Source organism: Lepisosteus oculatus, chromosome 9 (genome assembly GCF_040954835.1).
Source record: "Lepisosteus oculatus isolate fLepOcu1 chromosome 9, fLepOcu1.hap2, whole genome shotgun sequence".
NCBI lineage: Eukaryota > Metazoa > Chordata > Actinopteri > Semionotiformes > Lepisosteidae > Lepisosteus > Lepisosteus oculatus.
In genome coordinates this window covers 32235294-32260328 of record NC_090704.1, presented here as the reverse complement: position 1 = coordinate 32260328, position 25035 = coordinate 32235294, and the positions used below count along the sequence as shown (strand labels likewise).

The 25035-nt window shown below is 35.8% G+C and overlaps 1 protein-coding gene across 11 annotated transcripts in view; it reads left to right on the top strand.

Moving 5' to 3' along the window:
• cacna1g (calcium channel, voltage-dependent, T type, alpha 1G subunit) overlaps nucleotides 1–25035 on the top strand; it is a 345750-nt gene that overhangs the window by 131595 nt on the left and 189120 nt on the right. For all 11 annotated transcript variants that reach the window (XM_015356347.2, XM_015356344.2, XM_015356346.2 and 8 more), the window contains exons 3-4: nucleotides 10936–11047; nucleotides 18814–18947. In XM_015356347.2, coding sequence (XP_015211833.1) covers nucleotides 10936–11047; nucleotides 18814–18947 — 246 coding nt within the window. The remainder of the gene's footprint in view (nucleotides 1–10935; nucleotides 11048–18813; nucleotides 18948–25035) is intronic.

Below are 25035 nucleotides of genomic sequence, written 5' to 3'. Positions count from 1 at the left end.
CTATAATACCCTTTTGCAGAATTCTATGGAATATAAACACATGAATTAATCAGGTACAGACTAAATGATGGAAAAATTGATCTTTAAATTGCTAATGTGAAGACTACTGGTCCCCAGTATTGTCGGTACTGTAACTACTAACCATACAATGCATCAACTACATTTTTTTCAGATGGAATACATTAGCCAGCTGCTCTACGTCAGTGGTAAACAAAATGTCCATTCACTCAGAATGGAGTAGAAAGGAGTGCTGCTGAGCTGCAGGTTGGCTTTTCCAAGCCTTTAGTCCGGAAAGGAAGCAAAATGCTTAACTGCGGCAATAAAGTTCTACAAATTGGCTGATACCACAACAAACAAAGTGTTAGAGGGAGTTAATTGCTAAATTGTTAACTGCTGGGAATGTCCTCCATGTTGTACAACATAAAAGATTTAATATCATGTTTCCCATTAAAACAGAAGCTAAACAATTGCTGGAGCATCAAGTCATCTGCCTAGTCTGGTATTTATGTGCATAACATTCATTTTAGGCATTAATATGTGTGTAAAAAAAATCCTAATCAGATCCAAACAATCTGTAACCAATGGAGGAGACATTGTAGAGTAGGAACCTATCAAGTTTCAATGACATAATAAATCAAAACAGAAAAACCTGCAGTGTTTGTAACCTTGTAAGCAAATGGAATAAATAGTAATTACTCTGGAAATGTTTATCTGGGTGCAGAAGCAGGATGGTTTTCATGTACACATGCTAATCTGTCTCCTGCAGATTGTCTCACAATCCTTTGGCAGGTGACAACTATGAATGCCATGGTTAGGGTCTTCTGGTGGAAGGGAAACTAGTGTTTTCACTCAGCAGTTTCTCTTTTGAAGGTGCACCATTTTTTGTGCAAGCATTCCAGTTTTTGGAGACACAGAAACTTATGATCTCAAATACTACACCACGTACTAAGGGAACAGAACTATTAAAACATGTTCTAGTTCTTTTGATAATTTAAACCACTCAAAAACATGCAACAGGTTAGATAAGATAAGATCACTTTATTGGCCATACAGTATTTATTCTTGTATTAGGAATTTGTCTTATTGAATACCCTAATTTGCTCTCCATGAGACATACAGACAGGGAGAGAAGCTTGAAGTCAGCCATTTATATGGCATCCCTAGAGCAGCTGGGGTTAAGGGCCCTGCTCAGGGGCCAAATGGAGTAGGATTACTCTGCTGGCTATGGGATACGAGCCGGCAACCTTCCAGCCACGGGCGCAGATCATTAGCCACAGAGTGAGCAGTGGCTTTTTATTCTCTCAAATGTTACTGGGTACAGCTGAACAAGTAAGCATTCCAATACACTTGTTGTATATGGCAAATAAAGAAATCTTGAATCTTGAGGTTAGTTCATGACTCAACTATTAGAAAAGGAATTAGCAAGAATGTTCATTGAAGGATGGTAAGGAAGAGACCACTGCTCTCCAAAGAGAACATTGAGGCTAAGTTCACCAAAGAGCACACAGATGATCTTCAAAGCTTCTGGGACAATGTTCTCTGGAGAGACAAGTCAAAGGTTGTCAAAACTCTTTGGCTTCAGTGAGAAACTTTATTTTTGGTGAAAATCAAACACTTCTTTTAAACGGAAGAAGCTCATCCCAATTGTTACACATGGTAGTGGCAATGAATGACCTGAATTTGGAAAACAATGATCCAAAAAATACGAGTAGATCCATGAAAGAATGGCTTCAGAAGAAGAAATGTTTTACAGTTGTTTAAACAATGTCCAGTCCTAAGCCCCATCAAAATGTTGTGACAGAAAATAAAGCACGATGTCCATGCAAGGCAGCCCTCAGGTGTCACAGAGATTAAGGTATTCTGTATAGAGGAGTGGGCCAAAATTCCCCAAAATTGATCTCTCACATCAGTTACATGAAATGTTTAGCTGCATTCACTGTTGCTGAAGATTCACATACTTTGTCACACAAGGATATGGAACTCTGAATCATGTGAGGCTAAATAAAGCTTGAAGGAGGATCATGCATAGAGTCATTTGTTTCATCAGGTTAATTTGATCTATTATTAGCACTTGATCTGATAACATTGTCTATGCACTGTACCTATTTTCACACCACCAAATTGCTCTTGGAAGGTTAAATAAGCCATGTGATGTCACTTGATATTTCCTGACTAGCGAGGAGGTGTAATTATTGAACTTTTATGAACTTAAGTTACTCATGTCAGCACAGGTATTTTCACTTAAATTTTTTGCCCTCTTCGCTATGCTAACAGCTCCAGTTTTGTAACAATATTCAAAACAGATCAGATGGTCAAAAGCTTCCTAGCCACCTGTCATGTTCCTCTCTTGTCTCCCCTCTTGTCTTCAGTCCGTTTCCCCACAGGCCGTCTCGCAAAGACTTATCCATCTCTGTGGTGGGTGTGCTGGTTTGGGGTTCAATAATAACCTCCCCTTCTGGCACATGCATAAGCTTTTCATTTGTGCTGTCGTGGGTGGGCTATCAGAGACAAGATTTCTGGTCCAAGGCACGTACCAAATGTTGGGTTTGCATCCAAAGTGTTTCTGGACTCAGACATTCTTAGCTCACTAGTGTCTTTAACCCATTACCATATCAAGCTTCCAACTAATATATAGCTATCATGCCTGTTGCCAGAGTTGTAATATCTGTGGGTGTTATTTCTGAGTTGGATATATATATATCATTAAGCCTCCAATGTATTGAGTGACAGTCTTTCTTTTATTCATTAGCTGAATCCAGGAGAAAGAAGAAAACAGTCATGCAAAGCAAAACACAGTTTCATACTAAGCCATTCTGCCCATTCAAAAGCACCAACAATATCTAACGTGAAAATGTTGCAACTATACAATATTTTCTTTTTCAGAATTCATTTTCTTATAGGTATCTTAATTACAATACTGGGGGAAAAGTTAACAGAAATAAGAAAACTGTTCCTTTTCCATTTTACCTGACATGAAATCTCTGCAGTATGTCACTCTGATGTATGTGTGTTCCTTGGTGAAATTTAGTAGATGAGAGTAATAAGTTGAAATCGGTCATCAAGTACTGCAAATGTTTAGACTGAGACTTTGTAGTATGAAAAATATGTCTTTACCCGTGCTGAAAACGTTGTTTCTTCTCAATTTTCAACACTGAAATTAATTTGTGCATATTGTTTTGCTTAAATAATTCTAAAATGCTAGCAAGTTGTGCTCCCCTAAAATAAAAAGGCTGCAAGGAAATATATATATTTTCATTTATGGAATTTTCCTTGAAAAAATGTTCTCTCCCTTTAAATACACATTGTGTTATCTTTGTTCTCAGGAATTCACCAGACACTGTTAAGAAGCACTAAGACTCCATGTGATACAACACATGTTCAGATATACTGTGAAAGCCATTGTTGCTGTTCTACCATTTGCTTCTCTTTATGCTTCCCCGTTTCTGTACTCTCAGCTTTTCCCCTTCCCCTCTAATTCTTGCCTAGCTGAGAGAGATGAACACGTTGCAAGAAAAAAAATGGAAAATTGTCAGACCAGAGAGAAAAAGACCTCATGAAATATTGATTAGCGATGTTCAGTCTTGTTTCAGATCCATCATGGCTAGTTCAGAGCAGTTACAAAGGGCTTTCACCTCAAACATGAAAAGTGCTCCCAGGGTGCTTTATGTGTGTGTGCTGTCCCGTTCCTTTTCATGCTGTTTTCAAGAATAAGGGTTGTTTCCTACATCTCAGGCTAATCTTCACGGTATTATACCTACACAAAAATCAAAGTGGTGCTGAGCTGCTGAAATAAACATATTTCAAGATAAGAGAGGCTTTCACTAAACAGACAGGCCAAGCTGCCGTTGCCATGGATCTTGTACAATGGAGTTTTGATAACAATAATTAATTTTTTGTGTTTGTACAGTATAGTGCTTTTCATTCCACGGGGTTCCAAAACATTTAATGTGCAGGAGGGGACCCACTTAATCCACTATTGCCCCACCACAGAGCAGTAGACAGCTGACAGATGCACAAGTGAGAGGTTGCTATATCAATTCAATTAAAGAGAAATTTAAGGAGGACAGATTTATGTGCAATTTAGCCTAGACAAACAGTGTCATGAGGTCTTTAATGATGTAATAGCAAGGGAATCAGTCTAATGTAATATCAGCATAATGCCAGTTTATATGACACAGTGTCCCCTGTCACTATTGGAACATTGGTTTGTAAATTGTGGTACAGAGGAACAAGTGTCACCAACAACACTTACAGCAGCAACCTAATTTTTCTTGGTGGTCTCCTTTCCCAGTAGTGTCTGGGTCTGACCTTGATTAACTTCTGGGATTTAATGAGATTTGATTCCTAGGTCGTAATACTATTGTCAGTGAGCATTAGAAGACTGTGGGTGGAACTCACCAAGAGGTTTTCAGTTGTTGTCAGTATTAGCTTTATTGAATTCACCATACTGTACGTTTCTGCCTTTTGGCATTGGGTTCCATAAAAACTTAGGTATGCTATAGTGTTAAATATAAGGTGGACAAAATTAAACTCAGCTCCAGCACCTAGTAATATGGAGGTTAAGGACATATCAATTTTATAGTCTGGGGGTACTAAAATACATAAGATTCATCAATTGATGATGTCAGTGATAGATGGAGGACACACCATTCAAACTGCTCATTTTTAGCAGTAAGAAGTACTGTAGTATAGCAACAATATAAGAAAATTTTACATGCTAAAAAAGAAGTTAATTAATACAAAAACATTTGGTACAATATAATGACATTTAGAATAAACCATATTTTGAAAATAGAACAATAACCACACACCAATCTATATACAGGTAGTATGTAGGTCAGATACAAAAAAGAAAAGTGCTCTTTTGTAGGTACAGTAGGCATACAATTGCTTCTGCAAGAAAATCTCTCCTCTCATGACTGCCTCTCTCCTTTCTACTTTCAAAGTTGTCATTTTCAAAGTCTGTATCATGCTGATGATAGCAGCCTTCACACATAAGCAAACTGTACAATGCTACTGAGACACAAAGTCAGGTATAATGCTTAAGGTGTTCAAAGATACAGTATAGCACTGACTGGGGATCAGACATGAAATAGTGACAGAAAGAAGAAAAGTACTGTAGGAAGGAAAAATGTATCCCACAACACCTGGATCCTGCATTAATAAAATTGTAATATTGACAAACTCACAGCCCTGTGCCTACTGTAGCTTCCTTTATAGGCCCTGTTTGCACTGAGGATGTTTGCAAAACATGCAGATATTCTCTTGTTTAAGGGAAATGGAATCAAAAAGAAATTCAAGTTTAACATCAAGATTTTAAAATGAGTGTAAGGACTTCTATTTGAAGTTCAATAAAATAACCTTGTGAATGCTATTTGATTGCTCTTTCTACTATAACTACCATTGTTTTTTCAGTAAAAATGGTACTAATTTCAACTTAATAAAAATGCGTTATTCCTCTGCCAGACAGGTGGTCTTAAAGTATTCGATTCAATTTGGTTTCATCTTGCACATCTACTAACATATATCTACCCAACAAAAGCTTTTATTAAAATATGTCTTAGCAATTTATTACCAAAGGACGGTTTGGCCATTTAATTTAAACACAGTCCTTTACTTTAGAGCAAATACTGTGGTAAGTTGTAGTACAATTCTACTGTTTACTTTTTTAACAACTGCTCTTCCTTAGTAAGAAAATTGGTTTCTTAATATGCAGGTTTCAGCATGCACTATGCTATTTTTTCATGGACACTGTTAAAAAGGTTAAAATCGCTCTCATTTATCTTGTATATCTCTAGGTTATTTTAGAATATCTGAGCATTTAGTATTAATTGGAACTAATTGTGGTCTGTCAAGGTGGGATAAATTGGTATGGGCTAAGAATTCAGTATTTTACTTTAGAAAAAATAGACTGAGGGCCAGAAGTCTAAGGGTTTTGCGGGTATAAAGGGTGGCAGAACATCATAAATGTCTTAATCACCAACTTTAATACTTTAGTACAGAGAAATGTACATCGCAGATGTACAGTATTGTAGTTAATTTGTCCTCAATGAGTCCTCAACAGAGCAGGCACTTAAAATCTACAGTATATCCTAACACAAGTTCTTAAAATAGTGTAGCTAACAAAGTATATAAAACAAAACAAAATTGCATTATTACAGTGGGATGCAAATGTGATGCTGCAGAGCAACAAAATAACTATCTGAAACTGGAATGGTGGTTTTTGATTATTATTTTTTTTGTATTTCTCCATTTTTGTGTGGAGGTTACATACTGTATCTCAACTCTGGTTTAAATGGAGTTGTATCCAGTTGGAGCCCATAAAGAGGAAGGCTAGTTTATTTAAATTGTCACAAACTTTATAGCAGTTAGTCCTGACTATGTCTTTGTGTTTGTTTAGTTATCTGCTTTTGTGTACGGTTCAAAGCTAGCAACATAAAACTAATCAGTTAAAGAACATGGAAAATTGTAGTTTTTTTACTTGTGTTGTATGTTTTGTTTTTTCTTCTCTTTTGAAGAGATTTTTCTTGTACCAGAACACTTCATTCTACCGATACTGTTTTGCACTTTATTTTTGTGTTCTGCCTATCTTACATGGACTTACTGTTAGGTAGATTAGTCACAACATTGATCTGTGTGTGATGCATCTTCAAGCCGTTTCCTATATTGTGCTTTTTTACATTTAGTGTTACAAGCAATGTTGCCACCTTATGGCCTGATGCTGTCTGAAAGTTAGCATGACAGAGCCTGGTCCACAATGGTATGGGAGACCTCCAAGGAAAACCAGATTGCTGCTCTAAATGGCACTGATAGATACAGTGTACAGTAGGTACAGTATAATAATAATAATAATAATAATAATAATAATAATAATAATAGTAATAATAGTAATAATAATAATAATAATGTTTTTTACACGTGGTCTTCTTAATATTGGACTAGCCTTCAATAAATGAATAAACAAATGGATAAATGGATACAAATTCCCTTCCTGCCAATATCCCAGCCATCAGAGGAGTATCCACCTATGACAATCATTAAATGTTCATCATCACTCCTGTAGGGCTGTGCCTGCAGAGCTAGTCCAAGAGCACCTGTGCTCTATTCAAAGTTACTTAGTTATCTAAGTACAGCATGTGAATGAGGTGAGTCTGATGCATAACCACCTTTCTTCATTCCAGACGTACAGTACAAAGTTTTTTTTAATACAAATTTTTATTCTGAGTTTAGTTCACAATATACTACATCTCTTTTATTGTAATTTCAGTCATTTAGTAGTAGAAGTGTGAGGCACAGATTTCTCTTTTATTATTTTAAACCACTGTTTAGGAAATGAAAAATATTCAGATCACATCTCTGAATTAGATTTTAAATGGGAACACATGTACAAAGGCACTATTGCTTAGTAAAAAGCAAATAATAGGGATTTTGCAAGAAAACATTTAACTGAAGAATTTATTAGAATAGCAGTAAATTTCAGTTGCGGATCCTATTCTGTCTACAGCAACAGCACATTGAAATGTGATATTATGTTTACTATTCAATTATTTCTGTTTACTATGCAAAGCCTTACACTTCCATTTCCTACAGTATAACAGGCTTGGAAAAGAACTGCTGTGAACTAGAGTAAGAGTTGTACTTCAGAATAACCCAAGCAAAAGGACAAACAAAAACATACTGTACCTAAGGCACACATCCTTTACTACAACACTATTATGGAAAGAAAACTCCACAACTAAAACAAGGCTACTGTTGGATATTCAGGTCAATCTGAATTTTTTAGACAGAACTTTTGCCCAGAACAGGACTACCAAGAAACCTGTTTCTCTTTAACATCAAGATTTCTACCAAAGGTGGTGTTGTTTCACCATCTCTTACCTGTTGATATAGGCTGGCATTGAATAAAAAGGAAAAAAACCTTTAATTTGTTGTCCATCTTACACTTCATGCTGGCTTTCCATCTGCTGAATACTGCTGGCCACAATGGTAGGCCCTTCTATTAACACGCTATTACAAAGAGCTTACCATCCCTGTTGTCCCAGTAACAATGACAAAGAGTGGCTGTCATAAAGGTCAAAGGTCACCTTGGCTGTCTGTGTACTCAGGAACAAACAGAAACAGAACAAGGAGCAATTCAATTTGGAATCAATACATAATATTAGGACATGCAACCTTTAGCAAAGAGACACTGTGGCATACAGTAAGGTTTTCTTTCCTCTTTCAAGATTTGGTGTCTGTTATAAGTTTTATTACAAAGATTATTATTGTTCTCTTTTTCTCTTGTTTTTTTTGTGCTAGTGATAGGTGCCACATTGATTGGCCTTTGCCCTCTAGGGATTGTGTTCTCTTTTATTGATGAGCTTTTATTAGTTTTAGGGCAAAATTTCACAAAGCTGTATAGTCTCAGACCCCCTAGCTGTTGCATTGTAATTTAATAATGCTTATGTCAAAGTTAGGATAGAATGAATTGAGAAGCATTATATTTTATATTGAACTTCTTACATTTTAGCATAAAAAAAATATAAATTTACCAGTTGGAAGATTACAATCATTATCCAGTACTCAATATGCCTTTTTACTGTATATGTTGGTGTACTGTGATTTCATGTATAAACATTATAACTCTATTATACTGCAGGCACATATAGTCTGTGCTGCCATTCAGTACAGAGTGCTTACTGATAATTATTTATACTGAATTCTATACACGAACACTGCAATAAAACAAAGTTGTTTTTTTCTGTCCTCACTATTTAATTGGGATTTAATGTATGATGTAAATGGATGCAGAAAGGGGTACTACACTATATTGCTTTTGGGAAGAAATCAAAATGTTTTTTTTTTATCTTATAACCACAGTTATTCTGGCATCTAATGCATCTCATTGACTATTTGCTGGGTACACTGGCAATGTTATTGGAGCCTGAATGCCTGAATTTGTGATAAGCTTTACATTTGTGGCCATGATTCCACAGAATTTGTAATGGGGAGTTTTCTACTCATATTGGAGCAGTTTACAATGGAATCTAGTATGTCCCTGAGGACTAAACCATAGCCAGCTGTATACTATGTATGTCCAGACAAGTTGCAGTTATTGTTGGATGGTGTCAAACAGCACCCCCTACATACTTCTTTGTTAAAAGACTCAGTCCTAATGAAAATGGACAGTCTTTGCACGTGCTCACCAGATTCTGAGACATAGTGTGGGCATTTAAAAGAAATATAATAAGTAATAAACCTTTACCTTTATGGTAAACAAGTAATTAAATGTTTGTAAAATCATTTCTTCTCTCTGTTTCAACCCCTGTGTAAACTTCATAAGCATAGATCTGTAACACTGTCACTGAACTCTGGCCCCTCTCTAAGCATCAACCTGATCATTTGCACTATGGTCACTGTTTCTGTCCTTCACCTCCTGTCAGGTCCCTGATCAGTCTTCTGTAAATCAGTTTTGCTGAATTTGCAATGGGTTTAGACAGGCTGCATTCATTTGCTTAATCCACCATGAAAAATTCACCACAATGCCCTAACATGTTTTATTCTTTAGTAACTGATGCACTTTCTGTCGTACAATCAGATTATAAGCTGTTTGCTAAACAGATAAAGGCAGAGCAAGTCATTTATTTTCAGAAAATGAATTAAGTGCAATCTGTAATTAACATAATCAACATGCTTTTTAGAAAATGTTTTCGCTTAGCAACCTTGACAGCATTTTAGTTTACCTGATACAGTAGATACCTAAAATGTTGCAGGACCATTTTAAACCATTATGTGCCATCTACAGTATACATTAAAGGGGGTTATTGTTATGAATGTTAATTGTCTCTCATCTAATCACTATGTAGACCAAACTCTCTTACAATTTCTCATTCTTCATTTTTGTGCATAGTTAGTGTGACAGGGTGACAAAACTGGGTGTATGGCAGTGCCTAGCAGTTTATTTTCTAAACATAATGGCCAGTCTTCTAACAGGTATGGTATTTTTTCCCTCTGTTTAGTCTGCTTCCCTCTCCGTTTGAATTCTCCCTGCCTTTCTAGTGCAAAAAAGTACAGTGTAACACAGATTACTTTCATCGCAGAATGAGTGACGCACTGTTTGCCTAGACACCTGTCAGCTACCATAGAGTCAAAATTGACACATTATACTTATAATTGTAGTTGTGATTAGCAGACAGAGATCAGAGCTGGAACAGAGGGACATAAGTTTATGTCTGCCAACCCCAACCCTCATCCTTCCAAATAATCAAAAAATTAACACCCCTCTCTCAAGTCCTCATGCTCTGGTCAGAAGGAGGATATCTAAGCCTTGGCCAGTGGAGAGCAGAGAAGGTCAGACACTCTCTTCTCTGCCCTTTTTTGTTGCACATGGCTTGAACAGTTAATAAAATTAATTGTTTGGGACTGTTGGGATTGAAGAGAATACTAGAGACAACTGAAGGACTGTGCTCAGTTTTTCTACTTCAGCATGGAAGAAGGAAGCACGCCTGGGTGATTGCACTGAGTTGATTCGGGAAAGTGAGAGAGACTTAATTGTGAACAGCTATGGGAATATACCATTATATTTTCCACAATTATTATATATATATTATACAGTATATATTGCGGATTCAACCTCCTGTGTTGGGAGAAGGGCCCTAGCACCGTTAGAATCGATACAGTAGGTGACACATTTGGCTACCTGCTCTATGTTACTATTATTTTATACAGAATGGTATTTTTGTCTTTAAGATGTCTGATTAACACTTTTGTAATGTTATAATGCTATTTTTAATGTTAACAGCTGTGCAGATGGGAAGTGTGTTTTATTGCGTCAGGAATACGCATGCTGTTTCTCTACCCAGAATATGCAAGAAAGTCAGTTACAATGCCGCAGCTGTATTTTTTTTTTGTTTGTTTTATGCCCTGTTGAATTTCTTCCTTAACTCCTTGCCTCACCTGGTTTGAGAGAGCCAGCATGCTGGTGATCCTCCTCAACTGTGTCACACTGGGAATGTTCCAACCATGTGAGGACAGCGACTGCGTCTCTGAACGCTGCACAATATTACAGGTAAGCCCAGACCAATGGGAGTACAGCCTGGGTCATGCATGAGGACAGGGGGCCAAATATACTCTGATCTACCTCAAATCTTTCATGATCTTTCACACTCAAAACAAAAATATCTAAGAATGTTGATTGGAAAAGTACGTCAACGACAGCAGTATTGTTATTCTTTACATTTCCTGTCAGTAAATTATAATGAATATCTGAGCTGTTCATCCCTTGTCTTTTAAAAACCAGTGTTTCTGCAGTTTTTAATTGCAATTCAGCTTTTAACGTCTTTAATCAGCTTATTATTGATTTAACAAGGTCACGTTAACCACTTTTTTGCAGCTCTTTAGGTAGGTAACCAGGACTACAACCTTTATATCCTTAAGCATCAAAAGCTTAGCTTCCCACTGATGCCTGTGTGTATGTGCTGTCCACGAGTGTGTTTCTAGTGGCAGTTTCACCAGTTGTTTTTATGGCTATTTGTAACAAATATTAAATTAAAACAATTGTTTAAAGTGTTGTCAGATTCAGTTAAATACTTTGAATGGTTGTATCATGATCTCTCTGTTGTCATTTTCCCTTTCTTGATTAAGAAAATATGGTTAAATGTACCCGAAAAGTTGAAGCAATTATTGCAATTCTCATTCTGTCCATCCTTTGGTCCAGGGGTCAATGCAGCAGGTGTTCTGCGTTTGGAATAAGAACTAGATTAAGAGCACAAGGGGGAGTGTACAAACACAGGGGATGTTTCACTGATAATCTGTATATCACACTGGCTTTCTAATCAATCAACAGTATCTTGGAGCAGCTGCTTACACTCAAGTTGATGTGTTAATTAATGCCAGCTTATTCATGGTGTGCAGCCAAGTCAAAAACTAAAATAAAAAGAAAGACTGTATGAAAACTGCCTCGTGATTTTAAATCCAAGTTGTTTCTTTTTCTTCTCACTTAATTTCTCGCCTTGTTTTCATGGTCCTGCAAGGACAAATTTGGCATGTGGCCACAACTGAGTTTTTGCTTCAGTGGGACAGATCAGTGATAAAATGCCAGCTGATTCTGCGTCACTGTTAAAAACACATCTACTAAAGTGTTTTTGAAGTTACAGCAAGCAGAGGAAGTGTTTTTAAACTTCTTCTGGTTCTGCAAGCATGATACCCAATGGAAATGAAGAATATCATCCAAGACTTAACTGCTGAAAAGTCAGTTAAAAGGTCACAGACAAACTCCAGCAAACCCCTGATGGCTTTAGTACTTTCATGGAACACATTTGCTCTCCACAACTAAATAATCTGCATTCTAATGCGAGAAAGACTGCAGGACTTGTAACAGATTAAAAGGATTCACTCTTTTTATGTTTTTATTGCTGGATTGTGTACTGCTCAATATTAATATAAAGTTACTGTACATCAAAATGAGCAATACTTGTGATGAATACAGACCCCTTAGGCTAACAACTCCCTCACTCTTGTCCATCTCTTTCTCTCCTATTCCTTCCTCTCTTTCTCTGTATGTCCCGGATACAGAGAAAAGGACATACAGTATAAGAGATGCTATCATTATAACCAAAACTAGAAAATGATTAAACATTTGAAATCCACAAATGAAATTAGATAAATGTTGTGGAGAATGTGTAAATTGGGGTCTGCCATGAATGCCACAATAATTCCATAATAAAATAAATAAGACTTCCTGAGAATAGCAGTCATGGATAAAATAAATGTGCTTCCTGTACACACAACCAAGTATTGTGTCAAGCACGTTTGTTGCAGGATCTTTTTAAGTGGAAATGCTGTCACTCTGGTGGTGACTTTCATTAGATTGTAGTGAATGATTATAAAATTAGTTTATGTATTGCATGAAAAAGAATTGTTAAACTGCATACCTTAAATGACTTGGAGTTTGGAGAGCATTGTCTGGACAGAACATCAAAACATAGTGTACCAGAGGGCACTAATGACACTAATCCAACAGGGCTGCGGCATTTAAAATATTTAAACACTCTGTCTTGTGGGCCTCTTATCAGGAGATCACACTCCATGAGGTCCCAATTACATGAACATATTATGTTAATATTTAAAATTAAATTGAAATATATTAAAAATAAAAATACTATTGATTGTAAAATATCTAAAGCACAAATGTAATTCAACAAGTAAATGTACTGTATGTACAGTAAGTACTGTATACGCACTGTATTAAAGTATTGATTTACACACTGCTAGACTTGGTGGTGAAATGTACAGTACCTTTTTTAAGTCCCCTATAAAGTCTTCTCAGATACCTGGTGGAGAACTACCACTACTAGGTGATGTGTTCTAAACTGAAGTCAAATAATTTTGTAAGGATCCTACAGTATGTCCTTAATTTTTTAATGAGTTGACTATTATTTGAAACAAATATAACACTTATAAAACTTTGCTCATGGTTATTTACAAGTATGTGGGTGGACACCGTGCTCAGATGTTCAAACTATTGTAGCCTGAACCCCAATAATTAATTGAACACAAACCATCCTATGTTTATAATAAAATGTGTAGCCTTGCAGTGAAAGCAGGTCCTCTGAAAAACATACAACTCAAAACCAAAGTAAATTAAACACAAGGAACCAATTTTAAATACTTTTTTCAATAAATAAACTGTCTATGAGAAGGAACTGCTAATTGCCAAGCTGTGGGCATTGCTGTGTGTGTATGAAATCAGGAAAATAGTCTCACCAAGTAGATTATCTCAATCTCTTGGGCTACAAGTCAGGGAAGTTTTACTGTCCTTTTGATATAAAAGGGTCAGGAACAATTCTTCCTCAGTGCCACTCAGCCTAGGTGGCATGGCTAAGTTAAGAAAACAAATTCCTGAAATTTATGGAATTATGATGCTTTAAAAAATCAACAAGAGCTTTTACAGTTGCTTGGACACAAATAAATTTTCCATGACCAGCACATGATTGCATATTTTAACAACCCTGCCTCTGCGTCTATGCCATAGAGCATAGTACCTCTTTACTAGAAACCTTCCCCACCCTTTTGCTTATAAAATATGCCAGTGTCCTTCCTCAATAAAACCATTTCACAATGAAAAGTGTTTATGGCACGCTTTTTAATGTTATGAGAACATTCGAGTCCTAGGATTGTACTTTATGATCACCCTGTAGGTCACGCAGATGCTGTCCTATCTGCTCCGACCCAAGGACACCATTAGCATAAAGGCCCTGTTAATTGAGACCTTAGATGGGGTTTCCATATCATAATACCTGAGACAGATGTTGATTCTAACTGTAGGCTGGTATAACGAATACGCCCCTGCGTACAACAGGGATCTCAGCTGCCAGGGCTCTGGGAGTTCTCCTTTAGCTAAGTCAGCAAGTTCCCTGTTGCATGATGCTGGAGACCCAGGTTCGTGCCCAGGCAGTGAGGGACGAACTGGCAGGGCAGTAGTGGTAAGGGAAGAAACCTTGAACTGTTACAATGATGGCCTGTACGGGGATGGTCCTTTGCCAAGGATGGCAAATTAAGCAGGGGGAGAATGTCACGAATACGCCCCTGCGTATAACAGGGATCTCAGCCGCCCAGGCTGGGCAAGGTCTCCTGTAGCTCAGCCAGCAAGTTCCCTGTTGCATGACCCCAGAAACCCGGGTTAGTGCCCAGGCAAAGAGGGACGAATTGGAAGGGCAGAAGTAGCAAGGTCAGAAACTCAAAGAACCGTTACACATGTTAAACAGTAAATATCTAAAGGAAGAATCTGGATTATTTCTACAGGACCAGAAGAACAGAAGTGACTGCTTCAGAGATTTATCAAGGAATAAGCCCTCTATCCTTACTCTGAACATTTAAATGTTTTTAACAGTTTCTTCAAGGCCACATACTATAGACAGTAAAGACAATTTCCAATGTTTATACTCAATTTAATTTTTTGGGGGGGTTGTAGGAGTGCTACAGCGTTCCTATTCAGCTGTCTCTCTTATCACCAAGATGCTGGGAGACATAGTCCAGACATTCTGAAATAACAATTGAATCAGCCCACACCATTGCTGGAAGCTGCACTCATACAGTAGCATGGGTAAGCATCTTTTTGCTAATAGATGTTAATGTCACAATAAAGACCAATTATTTTTTCAGTATAATAAAATATCAATTATTATTAATTAGTTTTAATTAATGGTGTTAGTAGATGTAAAAGTATCAGTAATATAATTAACTATAAACAAGTTTTAAACTCAGTAGGTTTAATTTATATTTTGTAAATTAAAAAGCTGTCCTTTTGAGTGTTTTTATGGCACACATACAGTATACAGGGTATACAGTATATTCTAAAATCTTAAATGTGGAGGAAGTAGAACTTAAATAGTTTATTCAGAGATAAAATGTAGAATAAGTGTATTCATTTAACAGTATTCCTTGTGCATGAAACCTTTTACAAAAAGCGGAATGGACATTTTTAGCTTTGTAATAAAACAATCAATCAGCATTACAGTAGTGAAATTCACAATTTTGATTATTGCTTCTTTGTTAATTTCAAGTGAAGGTGATCCTTCCAAGATTTTTAGCTTTAATGGAGATCAAAATATATTCGCATCTCTTTCTTTTTTTCCTCTCTTCTTATATAAAATAATAATTTAAAATCATTTTATTAATTACTTAGTAATTTTATAAGGTTATGATTATTGTTTCCATCAGCTCTTTTAAGTGTTTATCACATACAGTACCTGTAGGCATATGATCATTTTCCATATTCATTCCAGAACATTTGGGATCCTCCAGGGCAGACAAAACAATCATTAACCTCTCTGCCTAACTTAATCAAATCTGCAGCAGGACATGTTGGACTTCTTGTATTCTGTCACTTCCCACACAACACCTACTTTAAAGCTGCCTCTCAGATAGTTTTCTCCTCTGTTTCATATCGATTCAGGATCTTCTTAATCTCTGTGTTGGGTTTAATTCATCACCTGTGTGCACACTGACACATGTAGGCAGATAGACATTAATAAGGTATGCTTGAATCAGTTCAGCTTATTCCATATACTGTACTACAGCAATTGAACTGAGACAAGTGTGTATTGTGGATCTTCTGATGGAAGGTCTAAGTATAGCTCTGCTTAAATATAAAGAAAGAGAAAAAATGTCTGATCATTGTATTTAAATTAGCACAGGTTTTTAACTTGAGCTCAGAAGATTGTCTACAACAATGATAGCTAGAAATTCAAAGCTGGGTTTCTAAGGTTTGAGGTGTTGTTCTCAGATCAGTGGCTGCTGGATTTGACACAAAAGCAAATGGGGTGAGCTATAGAGTTAAGATCATCGTCTTTGAAATCCAGTTGATGTGGGATTTCAAAGTCCTTCAAAGTCCTCATGTTAATTTATCATGTTAGTTAGTAGAGTTTATCTACTGAGTGGCTTCCTGTTGAGGCTTTCAACAGCAAAGAACATTAAAAATGAGAAAGGAGACAAGCCATCTAACTATCTTTTCAATTTCGTATTTAGTAGCTAAGTGATAATGAAATTTCAGTCACTCATTACTTGAAGGAGCCCAGAGTTTGGACCTCAACCACTTGTGTGGGGCATCCATTTCCAATTTTCTCAATTCTATGTCCACAAAAGCTTTTCCTATTCTCCATCCTAAATTAATTCCTTTAATTTACAATTTTGACTCTTTCCTATTTTCTGCTGAGTCTAATGTGGTCTTTTGGATTAATTCAATCTGTACAACTTTGGTTTAATACTGTATATATGGATCAAAGCACTACTCAGTCTCTTTTGTTCAAGGCTAAAGATTTGCTGTAATTTTTTTAACGTCTATCAAGTGCAGTCTTCTGAAACCATCATTTGTGTTGCTCTTTCTAATATTTATTGGTATCGTGACCACAATTCTACAGAATATTTAAAATGTGTGACATACTGGTGTGTTTTAATGCCTTTCTCTTGATGAAAACATAGGAGGGTGTAAATAAGCTCCCTCATTCCATCCATGCATAGATTCCTGCAGATCCATATGTATCGATTGTGGCACTGTGGCATCCTATGACCCACAGTTGGTGACATAACCATATATTTTTATAACTGGATCTCAGGGAAAACAGACACAAACACACACATACTGTAAGGTATGAACAGTGCTATTTTATTTACAGGTAGAAAACACAAAAACCACAAAACAAGGGTATAGCTCTCACCAAACTATTTTTTTCTGCTTTCTATAAATAATCAGATAGCAAAGCTTTTAATTGGCTTTAAAAACAAGTTTATAAACTTTTTCCCAAAAAACACTTTTCTGAAATGTTGCAAAACAACACAGGCTCTGCTAGCTTCCTACTGTATGTACAGTATAGTGTATGTTCCTTACTAACAGTGTATATCAGTTTGTATTTACTGTGTACAGTATGTGAAGTTTCATTTGTCACATGTACTGTAACTCCCTTGCCACTATATACATGTACAGTATATGTTTGCTGTCCTCCATATTTTTGTATAATCTGTAAATCTAACTAGTTTGCAAATCATGTCAGAATCTCTAAATCACATGCTTTACATCATTAATCTAGTTAAATTATGTTAAAACATCAGTTAAAGGTACAGTAAATGCAATAGGATGATTCAAACAGAATCAGGTGTGAAGATGGCTCCACAGCCAAAACATTGTGTATCTTTTCTTTTCCTTTCAGCATGGAATACGCACTGTTCCACTGTTCCTTTGCATACCATTTATTGTCTTTGAATCTCAGGCTCTTCTAAGTACTCAGTAGAAATATTATGCTTTGAAACTGTTAATATCTTCAAAAATCCTAAACCATTCCATATTTTTTAGATAGAATGTAAACATTAATAGATACCACATTATGGTCAAAATTTCCAAAAGGCTCCAGTCTGTTTTATTTTTAAATTTGTTTGAAAAGTAATTAAGATCTCAAATTAGATAAGAAAATCTCATCATATGGTAAACTACTTGTACCTGTGTCCAAGTGGTTTGTTATATACAGTGCATCTAGTGTTAGGAACAGAACTTGATTTTCTAGTTTAGCCCACATAGATTCTAAAACATCTGTATCTAATCTTGTATTTTATTTCTTATGTTTCCACCATGTAAGTATACATTTTTAAGAATGGATATTATCATTTGTTGTTTTGTCAAACCATTGACCTATTCTATTCCTTTCCTACAGTACATGGAGAAGGTCAGCTTGATACACCTAGTGTAGCTCTGGGTAGGAGTCTGTCTACTTGCTCAGACACAGACAGGCAACACACCATATGAGACTCTCTGCCACCCATGGACAATATATTGTCTAAGCCTCTTATCAACAAGTCCTCTACTTTTCTTTGCTCCCTTTCTTTCAGGAGTCGGTCCCCTAAACACTGTATTCCTTGATACTAGTGTACATCAGCCATCCCATTTTCTTCCAGGACTGGTAGAAGTGATTAGATATCACAATCTCTGGAGATATATCTTATCCATCTTACATAGTCCAGCTGTGTAAGTGAGTGAGCCAACTGAGGCCACTTATTCATCTCTCTGTATCTTGTCTGTTGCATTAGAGTTTTTAGTCTGTAGGGCACTCTTGCAGCAAACTATTGCAAAGGGTACTAAATAAACAGAACACCGATTGTTTGATTGATTTGAGTTCCAGAAATGTAGTGAAATTTCCAAAATTATTCTTTGTATTTCATGTGTAAAGCATTCCTTTCACTCAGCTGGGGACACTATTTGGGAATAAGGTTTTAAAAGTAATCATGTTAAAGCAATCTTCAGAAGAAAATGGTCTGATAAAATGCTGTCCGTGTTCTTTCTCTTAGGACTTTGATGACTTCATCTTTGCTTTCTTTGCTGTGGAAATGGTGATCAAAATGGTAGCTCTGGGGATCTTTGGGAAGAAGTGTTACCTTGGCGACACATGGAATAGACTGGATTTCTTCATCGTGCTGGCAGGGTGAGTTAGCTGCCTATACAATTTTAAGGCTCACGCCCAGTGTGAAATAATTTTATAAATTAAAACAATACATTTGCAATGATATTTGTTACTGTATACCAGTGGTGTTACAAATATGGTGTGAAAAAATAAAAGTGCCAAATCTTTGCGAAAGCGTGCATTTAGCACCATGGGTATAGTGTGTAGGAGCTAAACGTTACACATTTTTGTTTTTCTCATATAACCCTATGATATGGATTTAGTGCATAATAATAATAATGTACTTTTGTTTTACTTTATAACTAAGGTTACACATACAAACGGTGATATTTTTTCTTAAATTATATCCTAAGTAACATTTTTATAATGGACTGGTGCATTATTAGTTTTATTTTATTGTTTAATTCTATTTTTGGTCAACATACAGTATAGTATTGGATCAACATTATTTCAGGATCACCTGTTAGCTTAAACGTCTGTTAAATATTCTGATAAAAAGTCCTGTTTATCACATTGCTCCTCGTTTTATATCAGATGTGAATGTGAATGTGTTGTGTCCACACTGAACAGCTTAAACAGTTGTGAACCAGATATTATTATTCATTATTTTAATTCATGATTTTATCTAAAGTGATATTAAATAAATACAGTAATACTAATAAAATGAACTGTAACACACTTTTCCATCTTTTTATATTCCTATTTCATGAATCCTGGTTTTCTCATACCATGGCTAAGTGTAAAAATACAAATATATACTGTAGGACACATCATAAATCTAGGGAAATAAGTTACAAACTTAAACATTTAAGCAAGCTGTTGGAGTTTTGGTTGCAAATAAGGAGCAGAACTAAAGCTAGTAGCCCCACTACACTGCAAGTCAGGTTAAGAAATGAGAAATTTATTTAAATTTGACACAAAAGATGGTGCAAAATTGTATGCTTTCCTGGCAGATGTTGGGTGCTAAGACTCTCGCACATGAAAAAAAGCTTTTGTTTCTTCAGCCAATCTCCACCACCATCCCTGCAGCAATCTTGTATGTATCAGCAATGATACAGTACAACTCACCTAAACTAGTGTCTCAGTGTCTCAAATGCCTAGTCCTAGGCATTTCAAAGAATACCATTGTAGGGAGTTGTTGTTTTAAATTTTGACAAAAACTGGAGTTACACATTCAAGGAGTGCTTTTATGGCTACTTGGACTCAAAACAGTAAAAGAAACATAAACATATTAATAATAATAAAATGATTCAATTAAACCACCACAAGAGTAAATGTGAATCTGACCATGATATACACAAAACACCTGATCAATCACACAGGGATTACAAAAACAACTAATGCAGACCAGGAGTAAAGTCTGTATGTTGACTTTAATGCAGTGAGTGTTAGTCAAATTAAAAAATCAGTTTCAAATCATAAAGGCTAAATTTAATAGACACACAAAGAAGAAGTAAATATTCAATTAGTCATGATTTAACATTAAATATCTTATATTTTGGAAAACTAGTTTAATTATTGAGGGTTAAAATCTAAAATCTGGTATCCCAGTTATCAGAATACAACCTCGGAAACCTTCCTAAGGATCAGGCTTAGAGGAGCTGAATGAGGAAAAGAAAAGTATGTAAGAAATAAAGTCATTCTAATAATGGATCCTACTGTATGTTGTAATGTAAACATGTAATGTGAGGCTGCCAGATAGTGAAATCAGCTTTAATGTTATTCAAGATGTCAAACATATTGCAAATGTGCTACAAAATTTTGAAGAGTGGGATTTCATTTCCAAATTAAGTAAAACTTGAATATTGCATCTGAATAAGAATATGCAGTAGGAGAGAAGTTGTCGTAAAGGTACTGTAAGATTAAAGAGAATAAAACTTCATTTTGACCACTTATTTTAGATCTAGAACGTCTGCCAAAGTTATGCAATACGTTTAACATGTTGGGACTGAACTTGTAATATCAGAGAGAACCAAGAGAATGTTATCAGCACTGAGTAAAAAAATTGTGCTTGGATTCATCTATGAAAATAGGAGCATTGATAATATTTTATTTAATAATCTGTGCCATCAGTTCTCACATCAGAACAAATAATAATGGTGGTGATGCAATTCCCCATCAAGTATCTCTGTTGAGTGAGAACTCAATACCTAGTCTACAGATCAGTGGTTGGACTAGTGTATACAGTAGGTAATGAATCACTTTGGTAAAGAAATGGCCAAAACCAATAACCAATAAAGTCTTTTAGTATCAGATGAGAGATAGATATTTCTATTCAATTATCAAAAGATTTTGCAAACAATTTTATGTCTGGTTTTAATGGTATCAATGAAATTAAGTTAATAGAAATACACAATTTAATGCAATTCTGTAAAAAAAGCCATTTTATTGTGTCTTCTATTTTTGATTTTTGACTGCTATGAAAAGAACCAGTCTTCAATGAAAGAGTTTACACGTTTAGAATTAAAAGTCTCAGTTGTCCTTTCTGCTAGCACTATATTGAGCAAAATGCCATTTAAGTAAAAAAATACAATTATTTCTTTAAAGAAAAAGAGATTTCACCAATTTGAGCTGTTAATTAGTTCCCTGCTCTTCCCCCTTAATTCCCCCTGCACTCCTCTTAATAGATAGACTAAAATGCACGAGCTGTCATCCTCTAGATACACATGGAGAAGTCAAACATTTCAGAAATGTCTGTTAATGCTGATGACATGTTGTATAACAATGACATTGCACGCTGCTTGAGTAGAGAGAAAGTACTAAGATAGGACATTCAGGTTCATGTGGAACAATTTCTACATCAAAGTCTGGAGGAAAAAATATTCACAGGACAGAATGAGCTAGGGATATACAGTAGATTATGTGTTTACTTATCATTTTATTTTTAAATTATATTGTAATTACATAATTAAGTGAATTTCAGAAAATACGAGGGTCACATGCAATTACAACAACTTAATGTATTCCTTTAAATGAAATCCAATAACAATAAATCTACAATAACATTCTACTTTTTCTAAATACAATGGAATTCTCCAAAACTAAATACAGGCCTCTCAAGGTTTCTGGTTTCTGGGGTCAAAAGTAGAAGCATGCATCATCATGGTTAAGGTCAGAGAACTCTCTCGGGACTACAGGCAAATGGTCATTCAAATTTCAGAATTTCAACGTTTATGTGGCAATCACGATAGTGTGAGAAAGGATCTTCTGTGGGTGAATCACAGAAACACTTAAATTCACTAAACTATTTGAATGACAACTGTAACTACGTCTTATAGTCACATTAAGTGTATATTGAGTTATTTGGACATGCAAATCTGTATTACATCTGGCATAAAACATCATTCAGCCCATAAAAATTCTTATGTTAACTACAGTATGTAATATGGGGGGCACTATACTTCAAGGTCCTGGTTAAGATCATTGGGTCCAACATGAACCATGACCAGGCCAGGTCTCTCTGCCAAGAGACTCAATCTTGGCTAAAACTGAACATTCCAGCAAGACAATGATCCAGAGTATACAGTACATCCAAATCAAAAAGGATATTGTTAACTGCACACATTAAATGTTAGTAACTGGCCACCTTGGTCTCCAGACCTCACTCCAATTGACCATTTGAGGTTCAAGCTCAAAGACTGTAGGCAGTTAACAAACAGAATGAAAGGATCTGAAAGACCTAGAGCAATTCTGCCAGTAGGAATGTTCACATACTGTATCTCCCCTCAGAGCCTCCAGGATAAGAGCAACACAGTACATGGGGTGTACTGCCAGTATATTCCATGCCAGAAAGGTATCTGCTAAATACTAACTACAGAGTGCAACAAGATGCGACCCTTGTGTTTTTCGGGACTTAAATTGCTTTACTATTACTATTAGAATATTTTTTGTCATTTCATTGTTCAATTTGATTATGATTAGAGTTTAACATTTTAGTTTTTAAGGAAAGCACATCATCCAGTCCATAAATCTTTCCTTTGTTCTGATGTTTTTGGTTCCTATTTCATCAAACAAAATGAATAAATCTGGAGGGAATGGCATGCCCGTTTCCGTGGTATTCCCTGCATCGAGCGCTCTAGCTTGCCATGTTGATTTAAACATCCAACAGAGCACTCAAATGATTTCAAGTGAGAGAATCCTCAGCACAGCTGAACTCCACAGCATGGCAGATTCATTTCAAAGCAAATCTCTGTGTAAAAGAGTGTGACTGAAGAGTTTGCAAGGATTAAGGTTAAGGAATTGTGATGATGATTTTAATAAAAATCCAGAGTGATTTTTTTTAGCTCATTCACTTGTAGAAGTTATTTCAGTATTTTCTGTAGTGTCTCATTAAGGAAGATGATTAGTACTGATTAAAGAATAGTAGGAAGACGAGGTGTAAGGAGTTAACTGTGAATGATGTAACAGGGAGATTCCAAACATTAACCGTTCTTGTTTATTGCTAACTGCATCACTCCCAGCAATCTCCATATTGCTTTAGCATAAGGAACAACTGTTTAGATTTTTGTTCCAAGACTAAAGATATAAATGCACGCAGAGTACTGTAAGTGTTAATTTCAAGCATTTCCATGAAAATTGGTTAAGTTACTCCCAGAGGTTTGATTAATCTTTTTTAATAACAGAGCCATTTAATCATCTGAAATTTATTTTTCATTTTCATACATTTTATACTTTATACATATAATGAAGTACAGAATATACCTGATAAACCAAGTTTTAGTTTATAATGTTATGCAAATTATTGGTTCCTCAGATAAAATGCTGTCTCTACCAAAACATCCTAAAGTGATGGAAAAATAGATACATGAATGGTAAAAATGTTTTTGCTAAAATGCTTAAAAATACATGGAAATGTACTGCAATACAATGCAAAAGAAGTAGATGAGTAGATGGTAGTCTAAATGCAGACACTCATAAGGCTGAGATAATGCATACAAATACAAAGACATAAAAAATTAATGTAGAAACAGAACAGGAAAAGTGATGTTTTAAGATTATAACCATAACTGAGAAAAGGATCCAGAATTGAAATACCACTTACTACAAAAAAAGGTCCAATTGACACTAAAGATAATGCAATAATGGCAATCATTTCTAGAGAATCTCTTCTAGAGTGAAAAAAGTTATATATTAAAAAATATACTTGTTCATTCATTATCAGAAAACTGCTTCTTGCTGGTGAGAGTCAACCCAAAGCCTACTAAGAAACATACAATAAGATGCATGTTGGGAATGAGGTGGAGACAAGGGCATTTTGACCAGGGGCAATTTCTAGAAGCCAAATAACCTATCCAACACGTCTCTGGGAAGTGGGGTGAAACACAGCCATGTGAATAAAGTGAAAAACCCATAAAGAAGGCTACTGAACCCACCTGGATCCTACAGTATGTGAGGCAGCAGCACTAATTGCCACACCACTATTTTAATGTTCATAAGACCTTTGTCTTTCGCTGCAGTATTCTTGCAGTATCATAATGTCCAACAGCATGGCTGAGTAACTTATTCTCTCATAGCCCTTTATGTTGTTTCCACTTGTGTGCTCAGGTTTGTGGTTCACTTTAATTCTGAAGAAGCCCATAGGGTTGGCAATTACAAAGACTATAGAAAAATACAGCTGCTCCCCCAGAATTAGTGCTTTACAGTCATGAAATTGGCTTAGTGACCAATTCTTTAGTATCACACTAAAGTCAGACTCACAGGACTCAATTTGAGGGCATTAGGCAGGAAATCAAATTACCTAATCGCTATGAACATTTAAGACTTCAAAGAAGTATCTGTGAGGGGATTTTACTGTATCTAGAGCAAACAAAAAGGCTGAAAGAGTTTGTGAAATAGAGAAACCCGAATGACATAGAAGGCAATGAAAAGGAAGGCTGCAGAAGTAAAAAGACTTGGGCAATTTTATCTGACTGACCCACACATTGCAGTGTAGTGCTTTACTGAGCTGTGTGACACTGTTTTTCTTTCCTGAGCACCAGTTCAGTCTGATAAACTGTAAATATAGTATTGAACTATATATGCTGTGTAATACACATAATGTGTATGTAACATACAGGAAGGCATTAAAATGAGAATGCTATTGGTAATAATACTCATTTGTTTTGCTTTA